The 17,422-nt window shown below is 41.9% G+C and overlaps 1 protein-coding gene across 1 annotated transcript; it reads left to right on the top strand.

The window, feature by feature from the left end:
- The first annotated feature begins 10,342 nt into the window (after window positions 1-10,342).
- Window positions 10,343-15,105, top strand: LOC128502044 (KN motif and ankyrin repeat domain-containing protein 1-like). Its single transcript, XM_053471780.1, has 5 exons — window positions 10,343-10,376; window positions 11,190-11,332; window positions 12,459-12,659; window positions 13,204-13,302; window positions 14,729-15,105. Exons 1-5 carry the CDS (start codon window positions 10,343-10,345, stop codon window positions 14,792-14,794), a joined length of 543 nt encoding a protein of 180 aa, XP_053327755.1. The 3' UTR covers window positions 14,795-15,105.
- The last annotated feature ends 2,317 nt before the right edge of the window (window positions 15,106-17,422 follow it).

The raw sequence follows: 17,422 nt of genomic DNA, 5'->3' as shown, positions 1-17,422 counted from the left end.
AAAAACAATGCCCCACAAACAACGACAAAAAAAAAACAAAGGGGGGGGAAGAGGGGGGGAGGGAAGAAGGGGGAGAAAGGGACAGACACGAAAAAGAGCCTCACACAAAAGGGTAGGCACGAAAAAGAGCCTCAAACTTGGAGCAAGGAACTCGAGGAAGCCTCCCCCAGAAAGGACAGCCAATGAAACCAAGTCTGGGAATAACTCACGGAGCGATCCACAGAATGCGTCGCCAATTCCTCGAGCGAACGGATTTTCTCAACCTGAGCAATCCATTCACCAACAGAGGGTGGTGTGACAGATTTCCAATGGAGAGGGATAAGCGACTTCGCCGCCGTAAGTAAATGGCGAACCAGAGATTTTTTATAGCTAGAGATAGGTTGAGAAGTATGGTGGAGCAAATATGGGCCAGGTAAGAATGGAGGTGGGTTATCTGTAAGGCGCGTGATGATCCTGTGCAGCTGTGGCCAAAACGAGACGTTAATGGGACAATCCCACCAGAGATGAAGCAGCGTACCAGGGGCTGTCCCGCACCTCCAGCACACATCCGACACATCCGGGAAAGCCTTATAAAGGAGAACTGGAGTCATATACCATTGAGTAAGCAATTTATATGAGGTTTCTTGAGCTTTGGTAGCACGCGAGCTTTTGTGCGTGAGAACAAAAATCTTGTCCGACTCCACTTGAGTCCAAGAGGTGTTCAACTCTCGCTCCCAGAACCCCTGGAATCGCAAAGGTGCATTCCCTTGTTTCTGGATCAGCAACAGGTACAAAATGGAGATGCCGTGGGCAGGAAGGGCAGCGCCGCTACACATGTGTTCAAAGTCAGTAAGATCTCTCGCGAGAGCATGTTTCCGACGAATGCTCCGCCAAAAACTGGAAAGCTGCAAGTAGTGGAAGCGATCCACAGCCGACGGGGTGCGGTCCCCGAGAATGGATTCCAGAGACTTGAGCTGGGTTCCAGATAAAAAGTGAGATAGAGGAGTAGAGTCAGCAGAGGAAGACCCCAGGAAGGAGCCCCCCCCTGTCCGGGAGGGAAATCCGGGTTGCGTCGAATGGGTGTCTTAGGAGACGGATAGGTAGTAAGATCTCGGGACCGGTGAAGGGAATGGATAGTCCAAAGCGTAGCAGCAATCAGAGGGTGAGCCCGAGCAACCGTTCTGGCATATTGTAGTGGCAGCCAGGGAAGACAGCACACCTGTTGGCCTACTAAACAAGTCTCAATGTCTACCCATAATTTATGCGGGGGTCGGTGTGACCACTCGAGGACTCGCAGCAAGTGACAGGCATGGTAGTACGTGCGTGGACAAGGCAGACCAGCGCATCCAGCCGACTTGGGGAGAATCAAAGTCGAGAACTTCGTCCTAGGGCGTCTGTTGGACCAGACAAACTGAAAAAACATGAATTTCAGTGAGGCGAAGAAGGCCAGTGGGAGCCATATTGGAATGGTCTGAAAGAGGTAAAGTATCCTAGGCAGCACATTCATCTTCAACGCATTGATTCTACCAAACCAAGATAGGTATTGTGGCGACCAGCGAGGAAGATCCGCATGTAACGTGGACAGAAGCGGGAGAAAGTTGGCAGAGTACAGGAGGGACAGATCCCTGGTGAGCCAAATTCCTAAATACTTGAGTCTATCGACACGCCACTTGAAAGGAAAACTGGATTCCAGCTGTAAGGCCTGCGACCGTGGTAAAGTCAAGTTCATAATCTCCGATTTGGAGGTGTTGATTTCAAAATTCGAAAGCTCGCCATAAATTTGAAATTCTCGAAGGATATTCGGGAGAGACACAGTCGGGTTAGAAATAATAAACAAAAGGTCATCGGCGTAGCCAAGCACTTTATGATGAGTGTTGCCGATTTCCAAACCCATAATATCCGGATGATGTCGGATAGCCTCCAAGAACGGTTCAAGCGCTAGTATGAAAAGCAGAGGAGACAGCAGACAACCCTGTCTGGTGCCGTTAGAGATGGGGAAGGATTCCCTCAGGACACCGTTGATCCTAAGCCTGGCAGAAGGACGAGTGTACAGGGACCGCACCCAGCGACGCATATTAGGGCCAAAGTTCAGGTGAACTAGAACTGCAAACAGGAAGTTCCAGTCCAATCTGTCAAATGCCTTTTCAGCGTCGGTTGACAAGACGACAGCCTTCTTCCCCATAGTAGACGCAGTGTGAATGAGATTGAGAGCGCGGAATGTGCTGTCCCTGGACTCCCTCCCCATCACAAAACCGGTCTGGTCCGGGTGAACCAACTGGGGGACAAGTGTTTTCAATCTTGTAGCCAGAATTTTGGAGAACAGCTTGAGGTCCGTATTAAGCAAGGAGATTGGCCGGAAACTGCTGCACAGCTCCGGATCTTTTCCTTCTTTGGGAATCAGGGATATGGTGGCCATCAAAGAGTCAGCATGAAAATCGTGACGATCAACCAAGGCATTTAACGAGGACACCAGGTGGGGGTCGAGGATGTCGAAGAATTTCTTGTAATAGAGTAATGGAAAGCCATCAGGACCCGGACACCTGCCAGCTTTAGACGACTTGAGCGCCATTTCTAGCTCGAGTAGAGAAATAGGGGCCTCCAAACTTTCCGCAACCTGAGGAGTAAGTTTCCTGGATAAGTGCTTAGCAAGATACTCCGAGATCAACTCCAACCTCCGGGATTGGGGACCACAGCTACCCTCCGAAGAGAGATTATACAGCTGAGAGTAATACGTAACAAATGCATCCATCATGGTATAAGGCAGTCTATGGAGGACGCCCGTCGGAGATCGAACGTGAGGGATGTAATACAACTTACGCCGCTGGCGGAGAGCCCTAGCTAGATATTTTCCAGGCTTGTCCCCGTGTTCGTAATATAACGCCTTCAACTTGAGAAAGGACTGACAGGCCTGAGAAACGAGGATAGATGACAACTCCCTCCTATATTCGAGCAATTGCTGAAGATCCGCAGCAGAGGCAAGGTCTTTGTGGCGGCGCTCCAGCTCCGCGATTTTGGTGTACAGCGCGCTTATCTTCGCTGAGTTGGCCTTTTTCCGCCGAGTTCCGAGAGCAATAAAACGGCCGCGGATCACGCATTTGTGGGCTTCCCCCACCGTCAAGGGCGAAATGTCCGGGGACAAATTGTCATTGAAATAGTTAGAGAGTTCAGATCGAAAGTCAGACACCACAGAGGCATCTGCCAGCAGAGATTCGTTGAGATGCCATGAAGCAATGGACAGTCGGGTCAAATTCGACGAGAGGGATAGGACAAGAGGAGCATGATCCGACCACGTGAGAGAGCCATATCAGGCAGCAACCAGGCGGGTGAGGTGATAGTGAGGTATGAACAAATAGTCTATGCGAGTATATACTCCCGTAGGCAAAGAGTAAAAGCTAAAGTCCTTGTCACAGGGGTGTAACGCCCTCCAACAATCGACCAACTGAAAGTCCCGGAGAAGCAATTTGATCTTGTGAAGAACATGCGAGGAGGTGCTGGAACGGCCCACCGACGTGTCCAATCTGGGATCAAGCGCCACATTAAAATCGCCCCCAAGGATTAAGGTACCCTCCTGGAAGGGGCGCAACAAACGTAACATTCTCGAAAGGGCCCTGTGCTGTTGTCGATTGGGTAAGTAAACATTGGCAAACGTGTAAAGAGCACCTGCTATAGTACCCTTAACAAAAAATGTATCTACCTTCTGGGTCAGATAAGTGCGCCGTCTCCTCGAACGGAGTATGCTTATCAAATAGGATAGTGGTACCCTTGGACTTCCCGGCAGGGTTGTTACTAAAGTAGCCTTGAGTAAGTTAGGGTGCGCAGCAGCAAGAAAGTGAGTTTCCTGCAGAAAGGCCACAGAGGCCTTGTGAAACTTTAAATCACGCATGAGACATGACCGCTTTTCAGAGACATTCAGCCCTTTCACATTATAGGACAAAACAATGAGGTGTTTAGGAGAAAGGGAAGAGCTTACATTTTAAACTCAATAATACAGCTATCAAAAATTTTAATAATACTTAAAGAAGGGATGGGACCCCCCAGCTCTCATGATGGATGCAGAGTTTTACACAAAGCATTGATTGCTCTTTCTTAACAGTTCAAACAAGAATACATGTACGAATAATATATATATATATATATATATATATATATATATATGGATGTAGTGATATCTCTAATAAGACATTTACAACCTTTTGATTTATCAATATTCCAATTCAATGGTATCTTAGAAAAAGATACACATAGGTTTTCTCTTGCTCCCTCCATCACCCCCTTACATCACCCCCAGCTTACTCTCTGGCTGTTTTTATATGTGAGGGCAGCCTCCCTTTTGCTACTTGGTCATGTAACGTTGCATTACATCAACTGGAGAACATGCACAAGGAACTGCATACTGTCCCTGTTTAGCCCTTGTTTGGGTCTGCAATCTGCCATTTTGTTTCCTGCCCAATCCTTTCTTGCTAGCGGCTCAGAACATTAAGTAGTTTCAGTAAATCCTTTTTTTTATTGTAAATTATAACTAAGTTATAAACCAAGGTTTAATAATGGGTTTCAAAATACCCCCTGTAAATTGAGCTCTGCTCTGCACGGGAGTTATGATGTCATTGTCAATTGCAAGAAGAAGACTATTAGGGTGAACAAAACAAGGCTACCGTTGGCACCTTGGAATACAGATGCAACATCTAAGGCAAAAGAAACAAATCAACAAAAATACCAAATGTCACAGAAATAAATACGATTGCTGAATCGAATGTGATATTGAAACTGATACCTCATGTAAATGGAAACAACAAAACAATAACCAATGGGAAACGCATGTAGTTCATCTTATATAAAGTGAAAAAAACCCAACATTAAAATACCAAGCTCCTCCAACATTTCAAGAGTCCAAATCAGGGCAACTGCGTTTGGGAATGTGTGACTATATGCAAAAGTTAGCATGTCCCACTGTTGAGATATAATCTGAAAGTGCTCTTACAGTGCTATAGCCTATGTGATACATTGTATGGTTAAGATAAGTATAAATAAAGTTGTTGTTGTTATCTCCTCCTTCCTCCTGAACAGGAAGAGAAGCAGTTAATATATGTTTCAATAAAGACACAGAAGCAAGGAGTACCTGTGTGTTTTGCCTCCATCTTTATATATATAAATTTCTTATATACCCGGTTATCCTATCCTAATAATTCAAATGGCAACACCCACACATGAGCAACAGCAGAGTCCTCCATTGATCTTACAGCTCCCTGGGCTGATCAGGGATGATCAGAAGATCTCCCCACATCTCCCATGATCTCTACTGCCTGGACAGCAGGATAGTGCCCTGAAAAAAACTTTCATTTTGAGTTTTTTCGATGGAGTGACCTGATGACCAGGAGCAGTAATGTTAGTAAAGTCATCATAAGTGAAAAGAAATTGTGTGGAAAAGGATTTTTGCGCTCATTAATCTGTCCAATACAAACATCTGAAACGACATAGAGAATTAAATGCTTTATTTAAACGTAGCTAAATAGCCACGTAGGGCAATAACAGAAACCGCCTTACTCATTTACTCACTTGACACTTATGGGCAGAAGCAGCAGAAGAGGCTCAGTACACGGCTCAGCCAAGAGCGTTTTGAGTGCCTTTTCTTTGTAGATGACTCAGATCCTGGATGTCCTTCCCGAGGTGTTTTTGGTTTGTTGCTTGGTGTAGGGCCCTGAGAAGGTTTCACTGGTTTGGCCAGTGATGGCACTGGTTTGGCCAGTGATGGCGTCTTGCAGGTCTTTGCTGAAGCCTTCATATTGCCTCTTGCAGGAAGCGATTGTCGGTTTTCAACTCCTGCAGATGATGTCCTAGGTTTAGGTGGTCGAGATGATGGAACTGACGAACCTGGCTTCTCACAACGACCTGATTTGGCTCCGGTTTTGGTATGCTGTTTTTTTCTCGGAGTAGGTGGTCGAGATGATGGCATTGAAGAACCTGACTTCTCACAATGACCTGATTTGGCTGTGGTTTTGGTATGCTGTTTTTTCCTCGGAGTAGGTACAGGCTGATTTTCTAATAGCGGTGTTTGAGGGCTCCCGGGTGTTTGCTGACGACTGCGTTCGGCCATCATTCGGGAGTTTCTGACCACTGCAGGAATCATATTCATTTTGATTTCCATGCATCTTTTTAACAGGTGGGACTGTAGTCTAGAAAGAAGTTCCGCGTTCAGTCCAAAACCACCTGGATTAACATACCGCTTTATCTCTTTGCCCCTCACGTCCGGCATATTAGGAGCTCCTATAGGTATCTCCTTTGAAGCACCAGACTGAGCAGAAATTTCACTGACGTTTGTGTCGCTGTGTGTGAGATTGGTTTGTCTCCTAAAGGTGGGAACAAAAATATAAGTATTTATTTAAGGGCACTATTTACAACTGAGGTGCCCCTTGGCACAGATGTGCATAAAAAAAATTAATTAAAAGTCTTCTGGGTCAGATCTCTGGAAGATTATCTGTCATGTTCATAGGTGTAGCGGCTAATACAGTGAGGGAATTTACCAGCGCATGGGGTAGGCATAAAGCTATCCTAAATCTAAGACGAGGATTAAGGTCTGATTCTTTCCATCAGGAAAAACAAACAGACTAGACGGGCCAAATGGTTTGTATCTGGCATCAAATTCTATGTTTCTGTGTTTCTCATATCTTTAACCCACTCAATAAATGTGACTTTTACAAACAGCTGAGATTTTTATAAATCGTATTAAGAGGCCTAAAAAGGGCCTAGAAAAGATCTAGTCTGTGACTTTATAAAGTGCTGTTTAACCTCAAACATTCACTGGGTACATAGCCTTATCTGATGTTTAGGAGAACATCACTTGCCTGCGAGTATCCGAATCTCTGTCGAAATTCAGGAATGCCTTGTTAGTATAGCTTGTATCTCACTGTGACAACACATGTCTTTGTAACATCATCACTTGTAGCTTAAAGGGGAATCACCCCAGATAGAGCAGAAGAAAAATAAAATATGTAAAATCTCCATGAAACATAATAAATGGAATTGTTAGATTGTGCAGGATTGCAGGAGGAGCATGGCGTGAGACTGGGCAGGGGACACCTGTCCAGGGATGAAGCTGAAGAGGTTACGCGTAACGTTTTTTTTTTCATTGTGAAACGGGTGTGTATACTCTGTGGCTTTTTGAATAAAAACAAAATCACCTTAAACATACCTTCTTACGAATAAATTAAGCAGAGACAATGTTTTATTCCCTTATATTGTTTTAATAGTAAAACCAATACATTTAATCCGACATTAGGTTAAAATGGTACCAAAGACTTTAGTACGAGACCCCGGCTTCCACCATACAGAATGCTTAGCATGTGATGCTTTTGCTCATGTTGCAATTTGCTAAATAGTTATATTAAATGCTAACACGATGGCCGTTTAATGTATTGAATCATTAAATATTGTTGGTGTGGGACTTGAATGCTTCTCTGGAGTAAGAAGTAAAGTAAAGCTCTCCTTTTTATACGCTGGCACTAATCAGTATGATTATTGTATGGATTTAGGCGTACGAGTATATTACACAGCTACCCAAAAAATGACTCGCTTAACTGCTTGATTAAAAGCCACATATCATGCATGGTGCACCAAAGGACTTGGCACATCGCATGGAGAGCTTAGGAGCCAGACCGAAGCCTTAATGCCTGTTGTAGATGTATGGTCCCTTTACATTTTCGTGATGTCCCCCTGATTAGTGCAAGGGGGTGATTCTTCCGTTGCCTCTTTCCCCATGTGCAGTGCATGCATTTGGGCAAACACATGTCTTGTGTAATTGAAGGGAGCACGCAGCTATCTTACAATTTTCAAGTTTCTCTATATCTTCCCATATAAATGCATGGGATGATTCTGCTCGCCCATCCCAAAGCTATTTGGAGGTCAGGTAAACACATCTGGCACGGGATATATTTACCACCAGTCAGCTCCTGTGCTAGCTTAGTGAACGCGGCAGTCTATGTGCTTACTTTACTTTCATATGCATTCTTTTTTAGTGGGACTGTCAGAGACGTTGAACTGTTCCTTCCACACAGATACAACAGGAGTCGTGGACCCTGCTGGTGAGCTTACATTTTAAACTCAATAATACAGCTATCAAAAATTTAAATAATACTTAAACAAGGGATGGGACCCCCCAGCTCTCATGATGGATGCAGAGTTTTACACAAAGCATTGATTGGTCTTTCTTAACAGTTCAAACAAGAATACATGTACGAATAATAATAAAAAAAAAATTATATATATATATATATATATATATAAGGATGTAGTGATATCTCTGATAAGACATTTACAACCTTTTGATTTATCAATATTCCAATTCAATGGTATCTTAGGAAAAGATACACATAGGTTTTCTCTTGATCCCTCCATCACCCCCTTACTTCACCCCCAGCTTACTCTCTGGCTGTTTTTATATGTGAGGGCAGCCTCCCTTTTGCTACTTGGTCATGTAACGTTGCATTACATCAACTGGAGAACATGCACAAGGAACTGCATACTGTCCCTGTTTAGCCCTTGTTTGGGTCTGCAATCTGCCATTTTGTTTCCTGCCCAATCCTCTCTTGCTAGCGGCTCAGAACTTTAAGTAGTTATGTGTTCTAAGTAATTTACATTGATAAACGTTTACAGTTTAATTTCAGTAAATCCTTTTTTTTATTGTAAATTATAACTAAGTTATAAACCAAGGTTTAATAATGGGTTTCAAAATACCCCCTGTAAATTGAGCTCTGCTCTGCACGGGAGTTATGATGTCAATTGCAAGAAGAAGACTATTAGGGTGAACAAAACAAGGCTACCCTTGGCACCTTGGAATACAGATGCAACATCTAAGGCAAAAGAAACAAATCAACAAAAATACCAAAAAAAAATCAAAATACCATGCTCCTCCAACATTTCAAGAGTCCAAATCAGGGCAACTGCGTTTGGGAATGTGTGACTAGATGCAAAAGTTAGCATGACCCACACATGAGCAACAGCAGAGTTCTCCGTTGATCTTACAGCTCCCTGGGCTGATCAGGGATGATCAGAAGATCTCCCCCCATCTCCCTTGATCTCTACTGCCTGGACAGCAGGATAGTGCCCTGAAAAAAACTTTCATTTTGAGTTTTTTCGATGGAGTGACCTGATGACCAGGAGCGGTAATGTTAGTAAAGTCATCATAAGCGAAAAGAAATTGCGTGGAAAAGGATTTTTGAGCTCATTAATCTGTCCAATACAAACATCTGAAACGACATAGAGAATTAAATGCTTTATTTAAACGTAGCTAAATAGCCATGTAGGGCAATAACAGAAAACCGCCTTACTCCGGCTGGATCTTACTCTTTGCCTTCCACAGTCTGTAGAACCGGCTGCTTATAGATGTTAAGTATTAGATGTTGGTACGTAGGCTGAAAAAAGATATACATCCATCAAGTTCAGCCTTTCCCACATCTGTTAATTGGTGTTGATCCAAAAGAAGGCAAAAAAAAAAAACCCCGTTTGTTGCTCTTTCCAATTTTGCAACAAACTAGGGTTAAAAAATCCTTCTTGAGCCCAGAATGACAGTCAGATTGACACTTATGGGCAGAAGCAGCAGAAGAGGCGCAGTACACGGCTCAGCCAAGAGCGTTTTGAGCGCCTTTTCTTTGTAGATGACTCAGATCCTGGATGTCCTTCCCGAGGTATTTTTGGTTTGTTGCTTGGTGTACGGCCCTGAGAAGGTTTTACTGGTTTGGCCAGTGATGGCACTGGTTTGGCCAGTGATGGCATCTTGCAGGTCTTTGCTGAAGCCTTCATATTGCCTCCTGCAGGAAGCGATTGTCGGTTTGGCACTCCTGCAGATGATGTTCCAGGTTTAGGTGGTCGACATGATGGAACTGACGAACCTGGCTTCTCAAATTGACCTGATTTGGCTCCGGTTTTGGTATGCTGTTTTTTCCTCGGAGTAGGTGGTCGAGATGATGGCATTGAAGAACCTGGCAGTGAGGGAATTTAACCGCGCATGGGGTAGGCATAAAGCTATCCTGAACCTAAGACGAGGATTAAGGTCTGATTCTTTACATCAGAAAAAACAGACAGACTTGAGAGGCCAAATAGTTCTTATGTGCAATAAGAGTCCTTGCAATAATAAACAAAAAGAAAAAATACATATACATATGTTAAAAATATATAAATATATATATGGGCAAATACGCACACTCCCTCTTTGTTTTTTTTCTCTGTCTTGTCTAAACTGGAAATATTTAATTGTGCTCTATATTAAGTTTTTCTGAATCCACGATTTGTAGACTTGAGCTAGGTAAATATTTATCCCTATTGGAATATACTTTCAAGCCTCGAAACTAGATCGAATATAAATTATGAAATCATGTTGTTTGTAATGGTGTCTAAGTTAGTCGAATGTATGTTATTCTTTATTTATTAAATTTTTGTAAAACAAAGTAAATTTAAAAAAAAAGTGAGCACAACATCTAAGGTGTATTCAGTTTAAATGCCATTCACTCATCTGTAGGTTTTGGCCTTTTTCCTGTGGAACTACATTCATCTAGAGTTCCAGGCGTCCCGGCAAGTTAATCTGTTTAACATGTGTGCATAACATGTTAACATTGTGTAGTAACAACTGATCGGATGAGGTATAAAGAGTTCTCCCCTTCCACAAACAGTATAATAGTTTTGCGTGTCAGCCTGGTACTAAGGGAAATAGAAGGAAAATCTGATTTTCCTTTTTTTCGTGCCGCTCACACCCTCGGCCTACGCGGCTGTCAGTTACTCATCAGATGTTAAGTGGCACTGTGCAGCAGCGTGTACTGCCCGGGTGTCACTGAACCCTCCCAACAAATTTCCTGCCTTTATAACCAATATCCGTTTTATCAGAAATTCACAGCAACGTTTTACAATCCTGCTTTTGGCAAACACCGTCACCCTCGGGTCACTACTCTTTCATTTCCTCTCTCTGTTGGAAGAGAAAATAAAATTATGATGTCTGTGGCTGGATCACCATCATCTTGGACTTTAACATTGAACTTCTTCAAAGTATTTCCTTTTACCGCTGCTGAGGAAGATTAGGGTCTTTATGATCTCCATTGCCATTTCATTTTCATTCTTGATTAAAGCTTACTTTCTTTTGGTTTTGTCCTAAATTACTCTAAGCTCTTATATTAGTGTCACTTAAATTAGACTTAAATTAGTGTCACTCTCTGCTTGCTTCTTTGCAGATGTGTGCAATGTTAACCACCAGAACAAGGCTGGGTACACCCCCATCATGCTCGCTGCCCTAGCTGCCGTGGAAGCAGCCAAGGACATGAGGGTAGTGGAAGAGCTGTTCGGTTCAGGAGATGTAAATGCCAAAGCTAGTCAGGTCTGTACTTCAGCCTCCACACCGCTTTAGGTTTCGGAATAATGTATTCTTGTGTAATTCACAGAATAAAATGTTATGTAATATTTAACGGTTGAGTACTGAAAAGCATTATAAATGGGGCTTTGAAGTGTCATCTTTCAGTTATTGGTGCCAGATCCACAGTTCTATCTTATTGGCTGTTCCATGATGTGGATATTGCCAGTTACTTATCCAGTTCTTATCAGTTTGGAGTCACTTAGCTGTTTTCACAAAAAACAAGGATATTTCAAGCTTTTTTTTTTTTTGCAAAAAGGATTTTCTAGTGGTAATGATCAATTAGCCTTTTAAATGTTAACTTGGATTAGCCAACACACCGTGCCATTGGAACACGGGAGTGATAAAGGGCCTCTCTGTTCACCTATAAAGATATTCCATTAAAAATTGCATTTACAGCATTAACAATGTCTAATAAATTTCAGGTCATTTTAATGGACACAATGTGCCTTTCTTTCAAAAGCAAGACAAGAAAACATCATGGTGTAATAAATGGTTAACATTCTATCTGATGATGTGGGAAGGAGTTGAAAACTCTCCCAAAATGTAAGCAGTTAATAAATGTGTGCTATCCTCTTATACAGTACACCACAATTCTGTGCGTTAAGTATTGAATTAGTATATTGGTTTACAATATGGTGTCTGGACATGGTTAGGAGGTAAATACTTCTTTAAAAATGAATATTCAATGCATGCAGTGATTACGAATAGAGCGTGTCTCCGCTCCACCTTGCGATACGGTGGCAATTACACCGATGAGTTAATACCAGGGAAGTGAAGCTATGTGCAAGATTAAATGTGGAGGGATTCTTGGATTACACATTATATAAAGGCTGCTGTGCAGAATGAATTGGTCACAGTAAGATCTTTAATGGGATAAAGAAAGGAAAAACTATTGCTAAAGTGATGCAGAATAACCTTGTATGTTCTCTCCTGAAACATCATATGATGATCATGTTATTCTCATATCCCTTATTAGCTATATTGTCGTGGTTGTCCACACGCGAATTCACCAAGAAGACTTTGAGTGTCCTAGCAGCATAATGCATAGTAGAGCCATATTTCACATTAGTTCTTGGATTTCTGTTTCCAGGCAGGCCAAACGGCTCTGATGCTTGCTGTAAGCCACGGACGGATAGATATGGTGAAAGCTCTCCTGGTATGTGGAGCAGATGTTAATACACAGGACGATGAAGGCTCCACAGCGTTGATGTGTGCGAGTGAACATGGGCACGTGGAGATAGTCAAACTGCTACTGGCTCAACCTGGTTGCAATGCAGCCTTGGAGGACAATGTGAGTTGTAAGACATATGCTGTGCTGAAAATAAAAATACCATGAAATCAGTATTGGAAGAGTATGTTATGTGTGTGTACATTTTACGTCTTTACAGTATAATAAAGGGGATATACAATAAATGCAGTCATATAAGACTGTACCATGGTATTGCTATACCTGGATGCAGCCTATATGGTCCAAAGAAGGCAGAAAGGATTTCTCAAGTTACTTAATAAAGTGTTTGCAAAAATACCACTGCTGTAAACGGTACTCCCCAGTGATAAGAAATGTATGAGAAATGTGTAGGACAAATAGTTTAAAAAAAAAAAACTGCACACCAGAGTATCATGCAGTATATATTAGGGTGCCCGACATGCAGATCTCCAGCTCTCATTGAAATTTAGCCCCCGCTTTAGCCTTTGGCTGACTAAAGGTTGAGAGTCACAGGTGCTTTAGTTCAACAACTTGTCTTTTAGCTATTCCTGATGTAGACCAATAAAGAAAAAGGTTTAACTTTTCCTGGTCCTGCTTCTCTAACATCACTGTGTTTTCTGCTTTTTAGGATGGCAGTTCAGCCTTGTCCATTGCCCTGGATGCAGGTCATAAAGATATTGCTGTTTTGCTCTATGCACATGTCAATTTCTCTAAAGCACAGTCACCGGTAAGTATGGTATTAAGATTTACTTAACAGGGAACATCCGGCTGTGATACTTTTTACAGGGATTCCAATTCATTTTACTGTGTGCAAATTGAGCTGGTCCTCCTTACCCATTTCAGTCAAATTGTTATTTTATATACTACGTTTAATGTCCTGTCTACCCGTTGTACAGCGCTACGGAATTTGATGGTGCTATATAAAACATTTTTTTTCTAAATATGGTCATATTTATCACCTGAAGCTAGAAGCATACTTTGGTGTCTTTTCTTCAGGTGTACCCAACTCATGATGCGCATCATCATATCTAACACTCAGAACATTGGACATGCCTGCAGAATTTTTATGGATTTTTTTTTTTACCGGTAGCTTTATTTCTTTACAGCGCTGCAGAGTATTACTGTGCTATATAAATCAATAAATAACGGGTGAGAATTTTTGCACTCAAGTGTTTATTCTAGAGAAGTAGATGCTAGGCAGAGGGGAACAATACAAGGTTGTGGACATGAACAGAAGTCCAGTACACAATTTTCAATTCCCTTCTGCTGCAACATAAGAAGACAGTTGGTTTTCTGCAATTCTGATATCTCCATGTCCTGTCAAATGCAGATTGAGGGTCATAGGAGATGTAGTTTACCAACTGCAGAGTTACGCATTGGGTAGCTATTTATCATAATTAACATGTGTGTCCCCAACAAGTTGTTTCTTGTAGGTTGTTTCACTAAATGATCAATCACTGTACTGTGTTCACCATAACAGGCCGCTATCAGGGGAGGGCTGGCAGCCTAAGGCCTGGCGGGCAAGTCAAGTGAAGTGGCTCCGCCCCCTCGCACTCACCTTTCACCCCTCACGCTGCTCCCATCACTATGCGGCCATCAGACTGCTGGAAAACTTATCCAAACGGCCGCTGGGTGCTGATGCTGCCGGCCGGAGCTACTTTAATCCTTTTTTTTATTTATTTAATATGTCGGATCGGCTTGCCATATTAAAAATAAATAAAGTATTAAAGTAGCGCCGGCCAGCAGCATCAGCACCCAGCGGCCGTTTAGATTCGATTTCCAACAATCTGATGGCCGCATAGTGATGGGAGCAGCGTGAGGGGTGAAAGGTGAGTGCGAGGAGCTTTCACCCCTCACGCTGATCCCATCACTTGGCGGCCATCGCATACGGCCGCTGGGTGCTAATGCCGCCGGCCGGCGCTGTTTTAATTCTATTTTTTTTTTTTCATTTAATAGCCGATCCGGCTTGCCATACTAAATTTTTTTTAAAAAGTATTAATGTAGCGCCGGCCGGCGGCATCAGCACCCAGCGGCCGTTTAGATTAGATTTCGGGCGGCCTGGGGGGCTATTGCCCCCCGGCCCTGCCCGCTATATATCCGTTTAATTTATGTGACATGTATATTTATAGATCTCTATTTTTTTGTTTTTGCAGGGTACACCCCGATTGAGCAGGAAGTTTCCACCCAGTCCAACACAGAGGAGCCCATATGATAATTGATATTGAAGAGACGTGAAAGAAAATTTATTTATTGAATTTTTTTGCCTCCAACCAGCTGCTGCTAACTGTTATTTTTGGTGACAGATACTGAATGTACATATCTTGTGCTTGAATGCACCAGCAGGTTAAAGTACTATATAAATACATATATGTATATTGAAGACAAAAAAAAACTTCTCAAACTGGAACTAAGCTATATCGTCACAACTGTACCTCTTCATCAGGGCCGTATGATGGACAAGCTTTCTTATGGACACAAGCCTCCCAGGACTTTTTATCAAACATGACTTAAAGCTGAGTGTGTTTGTAAGCAGAGACTGCATTGGTCAAGCTAAAGGTTCACAGTTTGTGTCAGTATCACTTCTGTTCTTCCTCTTACCCCTCTAAGATGGTCTAATATCCAGAAGTGTGTCCTTCAGCTGCCATTGGACTACAGAATTCGGTGGAGGTTGCTGGCTTAAAAGTATTGGGTGGCAACTAGGTGCTGTTCCATCCTCAAAGAAATATGTTTGGCATTTGTGCTTGCCGACTGTGTTATTTTAGATGTAACGTGAAAAAAGAGCTCAGTAGATCTGAACGGACTAAGAGATAAGCAGCATGTTAAGATTTGGGTGTATTATCTATAACTATTGAAGAGTATAATATCTACAAATGTTAAGTAATTCAGTGTTTCCTGCATATATTTTATAATCTGGAAGATAAGAAGGTACATGTACTATGCCTATATTTTTTAAATTTGTGTAGTTCTCTGTTTTTTAAAAAACCAGGTTGCTTTGGCCACCAGTTACAGTATACGTTCCTGGCCTTTAACCCCTTCGTGACAAAGGCAGATTTTACTTTTTGTACCCTTCGTGACAACATTTTTGCGCTGCTCATGTTTAGCTGTAATTTTCTTCTTTCCCATTTACTGAACCCACACACATTAGATATTGTTTTTTTCAGGACAAGAAGGGCTTTCTTTAGATGACATTGTTTTGATTGTATCATATTATTTACTATTAAAAAAAGTATAAAATATGGTGAAAAATTTAGAAAAAAATGACTGTTTCTAACTATTAGTTGAAAAATCTTTTACTCATCTATAAAAGGTAATAAAAAAACCTGCTAAATAGATTCTACTATTTGTCCTGAGTTTAGAAATACCCAATGTTTTTATGTTTTTTTTGCTTTTTTCTGCACGTTATGGAGCAATAAGTACACCCTTACAAAAAATTACTGCAGTTTTTCTGCAGTTTTTTGGACATGAAAAAACTGCAATATTGTACTTTTACTGCAGTATTACTGCACGTTTACTGCAGTTTTACTGCATTTGTACTTCACTGTACTGCATTATTACTGCACATTTACTGCGCTTTTTTTTTTTACTGCAATTATACTGCATTGTACTTCAATGTACTGCAGCTTTATTGCAATTGTACTTCCGTACAAAAATAACTGCAGTACAACTGCAGTACAGTGAAGTACAAATGCAGTAAAACTGCAGTAAATGTGCAGTAATACTGCAGTAAAAGTGCAGTATTGCAGTTTTTTCATGTCCAAAAAACTGCAGTATTACTTCAGAAAAACTGCAGTAATTTTTTCGTAAGGGCAGGTAGCGTTTTGCTATTTCAAAGCCATTTTTTCCAAATCTGGTAGTTCTTTCCCCCATGTGCCATTTCTGGTATCTTTGAACCCGGCCAATTCAATTTACCCCATCAAGTCATATATTTTTTGAAAACTAGACAGCCCAGGGTATTCCAAATGCTAGTATTTTAACCCTTTCCAAGCACTTATTCTACCATCAGCCTTTGTCAAACTTTATGGTAGTAATTTTTTTGCATTTGTTTTTTCACACACATTTTACTTCAGGTATGAATATCACAAAACACCCCAATATGTGTTTAGCAACATCTCCTGAGTACAGCAATACCTCACATGAATGATTTTGCCTGGCTGTTTGGGTGCAAAAGGGCCACATTTGGGGCATACACATTTTTCAATGTTGAACTTTAGCATTTGGGGATCTTTGAGCTGGGCATCTTTGAGCCGGGCCATTTCAGTGTGCCCAATAAACCCATATATTTTTGAAAACTAGACACCCCAGGGTATTTCAAGTGCTAGTATTTTAACTCTTTCCATGCACCATATCTACCACCAGTCTTTGTCAAACTTTGTGGTAGTCATGTGTTTTGTCACACACATTTTAATTCAGGTATGAATTAAAAGGTTCTCATATATGTCACTGTCATAAAACACCCCAATATGTGTTCAGCAACATCTCCTGAGCGCAGTGATACCCCACATGAATGATTTTGCCTGGCTGTTTGGGGGCAAAAGAGCCACATTTGGGGCATGCACATTTCTCAATGTTGAACTTTGGCATTTGGGGATCCACTGCCCATGCCCTATTTGGTACATCTTTGAGTCGGGTCATTTCAGTGTGCCCAACAAAACCATATATTTTTGAAAACTAGACACCACAGGGTATTTTAAATGCTGGTATTTTGACTCTTTGCATGCACACATTTTACCACCAGCATTTTTTCAAAGTTTGCAGTAGTATTTTTGTGTGTGTATTTTTCCCACACACACCTACTTTATGTATGAATTTACAGCTCCTGGGATATGCCGCTTTCACACGGCACCCCA

Source organism: Spea bombifrons, chromosome 1 (genome assembly GCF_027358695.1).
Source record: "Spea bombifrons isolate aSpeBom1 chromosome 1, aSpeBom1.2.pri, whole genome shotgun sequence".
Lineage (NCBI taxonomy): Eukaryota > Metazoa > Chordata > Amphibia > Anura > Pelobatidae > Spea > Spea bombifrons.
Note: the sequence above shows the minus strand (reverse complement) of the source record. Positions and strands in the feature narration are given on the sequence as shown.

Coding starts and splice junctions, on each gene's coding strand:
- LOC128502044 (XM_053471780.1), top strand. CDS start 10,343: ATGTTGTTTGTAATGGTGTCTAAGTTAGTCGAAT. Junction 12,660..13,203: donor ATGCAGCCTTGGAGGACAAT/GTGAGTTGTAAG, acceptor TCTGCTTTTTAG/GATGGCAGTTCAGCCTTGTC. Junction 13,303..14,728: donor TCTCTAAAGCACAGTCACCG/GTAAGTATGGTA, acceptor TTGTTTTTGCAG/GGTACACCCCGATTGAGCAG.